At 33.9% G+C, this 10349-nt stretch overlaps 1 protein-coding gene across 1 annotated transcript; it reads right to left on the bottom strand.

Moving 5' to 3' along the window:
* Positions 1–2549: 2549 nt before the first annotated feature.
* LOC115887779 (arginine--tRNA ligase, cytoplasmic) lies at positions 2550–10349 on the bottom strand. The gene is made up of 8 exons (XM_030907300.1): positions 9816–10349; positions 9598–9744; positions 9272–9497; positions 8891–9190; positions 7352–7618; positions 6046–6189; positions 5683–5887; positions 2550–3250 (listed from the first exon to the last, which is right to left on the bottom strand). Exons 1-8 carry the CDS (start codon positions 9861–9863, stop codon positions 2575–2577), a joined length of 2013 nt encoding a protein of 670 aa, XP_030763160.1. The 5' UTR covers positions 9864–10349; the 3' UTR covers positions 2550–2574.

Here is a 10349-nt window from a genome sequence, read left to right as displayed (position 1 = left end):
CTTGCTTTTTCAACATATTCCACAGGGTGTTCCAAACTTTAACAAAAATATCAACATTTTGTTTTCCCTCGTATAATCGACAGATGGAAACTTTCATTTTTAATTTAGAAAGAGATACTAAAAAGTCAAATAATCTAGCTACAAATTGCGTAAAAAATCATCAAAACCGACCCTCTAGAACAAGATATATTAAACTTTAAAATACATGAAAATTTAAAGGTTTTTCGTGCCGCCGGCGCCGCACCGAGTGTTGTTAGCTCCGTTTACCTTTCCAAGTATAGGATACAATGCCGACGTATACATTTCCATATTGTACGAGCCCGGACCTGTTTTGAACATCTCCCGGGTGGTTCTCTTTTGAAACGGGGACAAGTGCTTGCCAATCGGATCGGTACTTCTCTCTAGGGCCGATCCGAAACATATTTTTTCGCTCCGCTTTAATTCTACGATATAACTGAAACCTGAAAATTGTTAGTACTGATAAGTGCGCATATAGGTACGACTGGTAACCGGTATAGAATTATTAAGCGTAGTAGTACTTACTGGAACTGCCAAAATCTACTTCGGTTACCTTACAACTGGTTATGGTACCATAAGACATTTTCGTATATAATTGTTAATTTAGTACACTAAAGATTGTATAAAAAAAAGAAAAAAATAATATGACGATGCATTTGTTATAACGGTGCGTCAAACGAACGTCAAATCTTGTTCTCAGAACTATACAGGGAAAAATAAATAAGCACATGTAGGAGAATTTATGATTTAGTGATTAAATGTTAGACATGGCAACATCTTTTATATTAAGAACGGTCCACACTTGCTATATAAAGGAAGATCCACATTTAGTAACATGTTATATAACAATGCTATTTAACAAGCTACATATCACATGCTAAAAAATCGGGAGCCGTCCACATTAAGCCGGGACCCCATTAGCCAACACCCGACGTGATGCAACGCGATGCCACGCTATCCCACGTGTTGCGACGTGGGAATGGGTGTACACATTAGGTAACACGTGTTAACACGCCTGATATTTTTATTAGAGTTAAAAAAGTTGTCAGTAGGGCTACGAAAATACTTGAAGTATAGCCATACCGATATTAGATTATAATCATAATACCTTAATTTCACAATCTGCATTAAACTTCTTTCCTTAATTTTTGATTATTAAATTTTAAAAGTAATAATATAATTTGTATTCTTACTGATTAAACACTCAAAAAACATTTTTGTTTTCTATTGCATTCGAAAATAACTGTTAGAAAAGTTATAACAATGTTCGATTCAAGCAGTTCTTCCAGTGACGAAGAATTTTTAGTGAAGTGTACAGGTGCTGCTATTGTATTAGAAAGTGCAAAAAAAAAAAGATTTTGGGTACACAAAATAAACAAAAAACGCAATAAATATGGTGCCTTTCATACGCTAGTTAAAGAACTCGAGGCAGATCCTAATCGGTACTGTATGTACTTTTGTATGGACAGAGAACAATTTAAATATTTACATAATGTGGAATGTAAAATTAAAAAAAAGACACTTGATTTAGAAAATGTATTGGAACAAGGGGACTAGAGAAGCAAGCGGGGAACAACACGTCGTAACGGCCGTAACACACATCGGTGAGATCTGCAACCGACGAATCGACCATCACACGTGTCATAGCGTGTTATATCGTCGGATGGCGTGGCGTGTTGCCTAGTGTGTACGCAATACATGTAATTAAATGGAAAAACATAAGCACTGATGTTCATGACGTGGGTAGCATGGCATCGCGTGGCGTAGCGTGTTGGCTAATGGAGTCCGGGCATTATAGTTTTCGTAATCATGAATCGTTTTGGCGAGAAAGAGGTTCTGCTCGCAGCAGCGGCGAGTACTTTTGAAGTGTATTTTTTTAGCGCGCACAAAAGTATATGTTAAAAAAATGATTTTGCGTTGCGCGGCGCGGATCGGCGCAGCTGGTGTGAACGCACCTTAACATTCTGTGGTTCTAACCACTAGATGATCACGGCCAGTGATTCCAAGGATTCCAAGCACTGCCGCTAGATGCGAGACCTTGTCATTGGTGGAAAAGCTCCTAGTCAGGTGCTAGAGGGAGTCCCCTCTGGCACATCGGCTGGGTCTAGTGCGTGGCCCTACATGAGGCGTACGACGACCTAGCGAAGCGGAGAGGACCGCGAAGCGTTTAAATACATTGAAGTAAATGGAAGTGGTCCCACATACAGGCGGATTTTTTTATTGTCCGCCTAAGGCCGTGGCCCAACATAGCGGCACACGTAGAGCGGAGCGGAGTGGACAATAGAAAAATACGCCTCAATCCGCCTGTGTTAGTTCATATGAATCAGATATGATCCATACTTTCTTTTCGACTTCGGACGAGTATTCCATTCATCCACGCATCGATAGGTGGAGCGATGCGCTCAAAATTAAGCTAATTTGACGATCGTGAGCAGTCTCGGCCTTTTTGTGCCGAGAACGAGACCGAGATCTCGACCTGATTTTTAGCCGAGAATAACTGGTTAAGGTATAGGTAGGAAATAAAAAACAAGTTATATACAGGTATATTTATTATTCTCACATTTTCGAAACAGGCTTAAGTCCGAGAATATAAAAACACCTTTCTAAAATCATAGCAGTCGCTTCGGCAAGCAATATTCTACTAACGTTAATTTTGACAATCTCTCCGCTCGAGTTGCGCTCTATGCAATAACACTGATCGTAAAACTCCGTAAAAGTCGTAGCAATTTCGTATACGAATTCGCACAGGTGATGCATGAAAAGATCGTCCGCTATTTTGAGCAAAACGTCGGGAAAACGTGCCAGTGCCTTTCCCAATTTCCACTCTTTTTCGTGATCGAGAGAAATGGCGTGAGTTTGCGAGACCTGCTTGATTTTTTCCAAAGTAAAGTTTGCGTTGCGCGCTATCGACTTGATGCGGGTGTAGGCGTACAATAAGTAGACGGCTGTGTTGCCGCGATCCTCCAACATTTTATCGAAAGAGAACACGTATTCGTGATTGCGGTTATGGGAGAGGTCGGCGTATTTAATACACCCATAGGCTATGGATTCTTGAGCCGTTTTCAATTCTTCCTCGGTCAGTACTTTTTCCCGTTCTTTTTCCTTAAGTTTACTTAAGGAACGGTTCAAACCTTCGTCCAAGAGGTCGAGCAATCGCACAGTTTCGCCCGAGCGCGTTTTAAATTTCTTCTTATCTTCTCCAAGAACAACACCGAATCCGACATGGTCCACACTAAAATTATAAGTGATTCATTTTCATTCAAAACTACAAAAAGGAAAAGATGAAAAATTACATATATGTTATATTTGTCAAATTTTATACTTAAAGCGTAATTTAAAGTTTTTAACCAATAGCTGTTTCTTGCTGTGTCAGTAGAATATCATAGGACCGAAAAAACAGCATCAAAGACGGCTGAGAAATGACAATCGATTACCAAGTTTACACGAGCACCCTAACGCGCATTAGCCGAATGCGAATTTAAATAAAACGCCTGTGTTAACATTTGTAAACCGTTTTAAAAATCCTAATTCGCATTAACTCAGAACGCATTAAATATGTGGATTATCTCGCTTAAATTCGAATTAAAGTTTCGTGTAAACACAAATGCGCATTATCTCGCAGCGCTACCAACTAAAAAAAATTAAACCGACAGCTGACTGAACGAATATTGAGGTTATTTTTTGTGTTTATTTTTGTTTTGCCGGAAAAGTTTTCAGTCGGTTATATTTAATTAGGTCCAATTAGGCCCTCCATTACGATATTTCCATTACAATCTGATAATGTAGTAAATAAGAATCTAATATTAAACTTCTCATTCTTTTTAGAGTTTGCCTTCTTCTTCCTAAGATTCTAGATATCACCTGATTTCTTCTTTCATATAGTAATTGGTTTAACAGAACCATAAAGGCACTAACAATATTTAGATTATCCATTTTTAAGGTTTAAAAGTTTAGAATTACTTGTTAAAAATGCGAAAAATCAATATCAGCTGCTTAAGCAAAAGCAATATTATGTTTTGAATTTTCCTTGGTTGGCAATAGGAAACAGCTGTTTAACGTCAACGTAAAAATCCCTTTTTTAACCCGTCATGTAAACACGACCCAAATCGTATTTTCACTAAATCGCATTATTGACTAATGCGAATTAAGCATTCGTGTAAACTTGGTAGATGATGATTTTCAAGCTCTGTATAGACGCCATTAACCATGACTGGGAAACTTAAATGGAAACAACAGTTCATTTAAAAAAAAACTTCCCCCAACCACCAGAATGCTCAAAATTCCAAAACTGCCAATATCAACAATGAAAATGTCAATATCTGTCAATAATTTGATTTTTAATTGACACGAGACGCTTTTGTCGTGATTTTACAGTTTATGTTCGAATAATTATTGTACAATTAAATTCCTAACTTCAGATTTTTCCGGTATTCTGTTTCAGAAAATGTTTTGTAAAAATGGTGGGACAATTTGTGTTTTGTATAGACTCTTAGTTATTTTTTATCATGGAGTTTAATTATTGTACACCAGGTTTCCGAAGGATACAATGGTAAGTAAATTAAACATATTTGCCTATAGTTATAATTTTTTTTTAATTAGTACTTCAAATAAATGCTCCTTGCTAGACGGTATTTAATTTTTTTACGATATGTAAGGAATTAAAAACGGGCGTTGCGTTATATTAGCATGATCAGCAGATTATTAAAACTGATTTAATTTGTTTTTATTATTTCCGGTCTCAAACGGAAACAAACTGGAAATTTTGCCTACGCTAATACGATATAGCTGTTTCCAATTTACTTCAAAAGGATGCAAATTATGTAAAATTGCCTGCTATTTGCGGAAAACCGCCAAAGATTAAATTATAACTGTAACGACTTAATATATACTAGTTTATATTACTTTTTAGTCTTTTTTTTTCTCTCGCAATGTTTTTTTAATTAGTATTCGACATATAAAGAACACTTTGTATGCTTTTAATTAAGCTGATTTATCGTTTATAATATGTTCGACCTAATTAAAAGCACACAAAGTGTTCTTACATGTCTAAATATATTTTAAATTAACTAAAATAATCCCTCTTCCCCACACCCCTCTGTTTCGATAGTATTTTTTCCTCCGACCACCAGGAACGCCCTTGCATAATAAAATTGTAATGTATTATAAGTTGCCTATCTATTTAATATTATAAGTCTTTTATCGATGCCATTTACTAAAAAGTGACATAAAACTTGTCAAAAATTGACTATAGAAAGATTAAAAAAGAACTGAACGTTTCTAGAATCCTAAACTAAACTATTTAAATATAATTTTTTCTTAATATAAAAATAAATTACAACCTTCTTAAGGCCAACTGGCAGTAAGCGCCATTAAAAAATAAAGAAGAGTACGGGCCAAGCAAATGACGTCTAGGGCGAGACCACGCCAAAATTATCGTCGATTGTCGCTCTCCAGCGGTCTTTGACGCCGTTTTTTTCAATATATATTGTTATTACCTCACATAAGTATTTTTTTTATTTTTTAACCTAATAATAGCTGTTTCTAGTTTTGTCAGTTAAATACTTATCTAGTTTATAACAAAATCTCAATTTTGTTATAAAAAATTTGCTTTATTAATAACTTCCCTATTTGATTAGAAAATAAAACAATTGCCAAAATTCTTACCGATGTTTGTCTTTTTTTAGAATGCCAACTTTTTCGGAACAAGCGAAAATTGTCTGAAAATGAGTGGCCTGCCCCGCATCAGTGACATATATCACCCAATCGACTTTTTCTTCCTCAATTCGTTGTTTCAGTGCGGCCATATCTGACGTATCATACGTATAACCACCGTCTGATTTTACGATCGTAAGTGGAACAGTGCCACCGCCTTAAAAATGCCATTTCTTATAATTCAAATGTAAATTAACAAAACAAAAAAAAATAAAGTGAAAAAAATAAAAATACGAGTAATAAAGTATTAAACATAATGAAAAGGCCCCACAGCATAATGCCTCACTTCTAAAAAATCTGACAATATTATCTTACCCCACATAATTTCTCTACCGTCGTCATTTTCTAAAAATCCAGCAGTTTTTAATTCCTTTACAATTTGCTCCATTCGGGTCTGATAGAACGATTCGCCACGTTCGATCAATTTTATGTCGAGACGATCGTAAATTTTTTGGAGTTCTAAAATAAAAACATTTTACCGAATCATTTCTGAACTAACATCGATATTTGGATAAAAATTTGTGTCTGGGTGTTTTCATCATTGACAAACAATAAACATTTTGACTAGATAGTCATTTGACTGAAATGATAAATTTGAGAAATTTTTATTTAAATTTAAATTAATCCTTTTTTTATTAAATTATGATAAAACAGTTTCTGTTGAATATTTGCCACAAAAACATCTTTAGCAGAGATACAAAAACTTTACAAAATACACATTCATGTGTTGAAGAAAAATTGTGTGTGCACTATGTGCGCATATTTGAAGTGACACTTCTTACTAACAGCTATTAAATTGGAGGATTTGAAGGGCATGTTTAAAACAGTGACACATAATGCTGTTTTAATATAAATTTTAATATAAATGTTATTCTCAATATATTTTTGTAATCTGTACATTTTCTGTTTCCTCAATAGCCTGCAAATTTTGTGGAATACCACCCAAAATACACACTTTTATTGAAATGCCTAATTGTTAACCCTTAAATTTATTTAAGAGAAAAAAATTTAAACCTAACTTCGTAAGCCGGATAACCCTGGCAGCTGTGGCCATTAAACCAACATACTACTACTAACCTAACTTCGTACTAATTATAGTGGTTTACAGTAATTTTATTAAATTATAGGAATATTCTCATTCATTATGGATTTGAAATAAATATGACAATGTCCTCCAATGAAAATGCGAGTTGCTTAACTCTAATAATTCTAATTCTGAGCTAGCAAATGAGCTAAATGTGTTACCTAGACCGTTATTCAGCAGCTACAAACCTATGATGAAAATATGCATGAAAATTTACTCCCTAGCACACAGCCAGAGGATATTGGTACCCAGGTAACAGTATTATAATGCTTTTCTTAGGTTTAAATCAAATGTTTTTTGGTGTTTGTGCCATCCTTACCACCATCTTACCACTTTTTTCTCGCTAGCTCATGCGTCAAGGCATGGTCAAAGTCATGCCGTGTCAAGGCCGTGGTTTGTCACGGCCTTGGATTTTTACTCTCATCGCGCGTAAAGAAGTTTCATGTCAAAACTTAATACTAATTGTAATTGTATTGTGTTGAACAGCTAGTGAATAATTAAAATATAAACAGTTTCCTAGGGCCCTTAAAAACATACCTTTGCGCGATACATCACAAATAAGATTCCAAGCCTTTGTATGTTCAGGTTCGAATGATTGCAATTTCACCACGCTGGCATAAGCTCTCTTTTTGAACTCTTCATCTTCATCAAAACGTTTTTTAGCTTCCTTATAAAAATTTTGTAGATCGCTTAAAGGTGGTGACTTGATTAAATAATCAGGAAATTTCTCCTGTAAATGCACTATCAACATGCCAAACTGCGTTCCCCAATCGCCAACGTGATTAATGCGCATAACGTCGTGGCCTAAAAATATGCATATCAATAATAAATAATTATAAACTGCAAATTACACACAGGGTGGTCCATTAGTGTGAGGAAGTCCAATATTGTCGTCATTGTAGAACATTTAAAAACAGTTTTATACAGATGTATGGTTTATAAAGAGGCAAAAAAATGTTTTTGTTGTATACAGGTTTTATTTAAATACAACAAACACCCTGTATATTATTTTTCTTTTAGATGTAGAATTTTAAAATGAACATTTTTTGTATTTAAAGTGTTCTTAAAGTATTAACGGCTCCGCAGATATTCGCGATATTGTAGTACATATGGCTCTTTGAACAGTAAATTTTTATCAAAGCAACCTAATGATTTTGTCTGAGATTTTACCATTGAAACACCATATGTACTAAATATAATGGTACATATACATTGGCGCGCCGCGAACGCGCGGCACGCGCGCACCGTTTCGCCTCTATTGGTACGTGTTTTCGTACGCGTAGTTGGTACGCGGCCAACGCTCCGCGCACCAATGTATACATACCATAATACATCTAATATCTGTAAAACCTCTAAAAATTTAGGAACAGATTACCTAAATCCAAAAAATATTATTTTTTTAATTCTGCATCTAAACGAAAAATAATATACAGGGTGTAGTATTTAAAAAAATAGAGATACAGCATTTTATTGCGATTTTGTCGACGCCCTAAAAAATACCCTGTATAGAATAATGTAAATTTTCCTTCGCAGATTTATTCTGTTATTCTTGTTTAGGAATATATAGCCAAATATTAATAACGTTATTGTCACTCCAGTTTTTAACCACTTTTTGGATATAGTGTTCTTAACCATTAGAAAAAAAGTAATAAAGTTATAATAAATCAGAAATAGAATGGCAATACTGCATAATACTTCAAATAAAATAGTGTACTATATGCAGAATTTTATGCTGAATACAATTATGTACAGAAAAATGGGTGATGAAACTTAAAAAAAACTTAAAACTTTCATACCTTTGTGGACACCCTATATACAACAAAATGTTTTTAGGATATGCACCATTATATACTGTGCATCTCTATAAACTTTTTTTTCATATCTTTGTCAACAAAGACGATATTGGGCATCCTCCCACTAATGGGCCACCCTGTATATAGATTTTCAGACAACAGATTCATGTTTTATAGGATACATTCACATTTATAGGTTATCATTCCTCAGCCATCTATGAGACGCCTTTTTTAATCGTGTGGTACAATATATTTAAAAAAATTTGAACGGTAACAAACTTACCCAAGTATTCCAATAGACGAGAAATACTATCACCAATAATTGTGGATCTTAAGTGTCCAACGTGCATCTCTTTTGCAATGTTGGGAGATGAAAAATCCACTAAAACCTTTAATTTTTTTACTACAGGAGGTTTAACTTCCCCAGATTCAAATATTGCGGAAAGGTATTTTTGAACATAATCCTTATTTAAAAAAATATTTATAAAACCAGGTCCGGCTATATCAAGTTTGTTAACCAAAGGATGAGGTTGGATATGTTCAACAATCTGTTGTGCAATAACTCTAGGAGCAACTTTTTTTCCTAAAAAATAAATTTATTATATATGAATTGAAAATGTTAAACTTAAAAATATAAATTAAAAAAAGGGAAACAATAACATACCTAACTGTTTGTATAGATTTGCCAATGCCATTGCTGAGTTACATTGATAATCACCAAAATTCGGCTTATTTCCTGATAATGAAATATCAATTATTGGTAAATCTGTAATTTCTGGACAAGCCAACTTAACAGCATTTCCAAATAATTTTGTTATTATTTGTAAAATACTATCTTCCATTTCAATATTCTCAATTTTATTATTGGTTTTCGAGCATGCCTTTATGGCCTACAAATATAAAATAAAAATAGAGAAATTAAGATTCGTAACTCATTTTCAATTAGTTTTGGTTTGGTTTGGTTTTTAATAGTCAATCGTCCATCCTTACCTGATTTAATACAGATAATCGATGTTTAAGTTTTATATTTTCTGTATACAGCTTGGATACTTCTGCATCTAAATTATATTGATTATTAATTTTTATACTGTTTTCTATTTTAGCTATTTGATTTTTGATATACCCTATCTGCTTTTCCTAAAAATACAAAAAAACATTTTTTTCTAGGTCAAAAACAAATCTAGTGTCTAGTGTGCGGCTTGACTTACCGCCTCGCAGGCTTCTTCGTTATATTTCTCAATAATATTGAAACTCATAATAAAAGTAAATAATGAATAAATAATATAATTAATCTACAACAGTCTGACTTCCGTTTGTAATCTGATGTAATATCAGGTACAATCAGGTAATATACAAAAAGCTCAAAAAAATTAACATACGGTCTCTTGACTTTTGTCTTTTTAAAAACTTTATGCAAGGTTATTTTCAATTATTTTTTTTTCTTCTTTCAATTTCAATTTATTGGCTGTTGCTTGAAAGAGTACACTGGAATATAAGCCCAGGGCCAAGTGATAAAGAACATCTCTACCAGAGTCTCTACGAGTCGGCTATGATCTCTGATCGGGTCCGTTTCACTTTAGGGCTGTCAAAATTAACAAATTTTCTATAAAATAAAGTGGATATTCTGCCTTTTTAGACTAAAATAAAGAACTTGAGGTGAGGAAAAATGCGATTTTTTGTAAAATAAGCGAGAAAAATTTTCTAACCTCAAAAATATTTTCATAGCTTTTCGTGCAATAGTT

The sequence above is a fragment of the Sitophilus oryzae genome, unplaced genomic scaffold (assembly GCF_002938485.1).
Source record: "Sitophilus oryzae breed Bouriz unplaced genomic scaffold, Soryzae_2.0 scaffold_1002_pilon_pilon, whole genome shotgun sequence".
In the NCBI taxonomy this organism is placed as follows: Eukaryota; Metazoa; Arthropoda; class Insecta; order Coleoptera; family Curculionidae; genus Sitophilus; species Sitophilus oryzae.
This window is presented reverse-complemented; position numbering and strand designations above follow the sequence as displayed.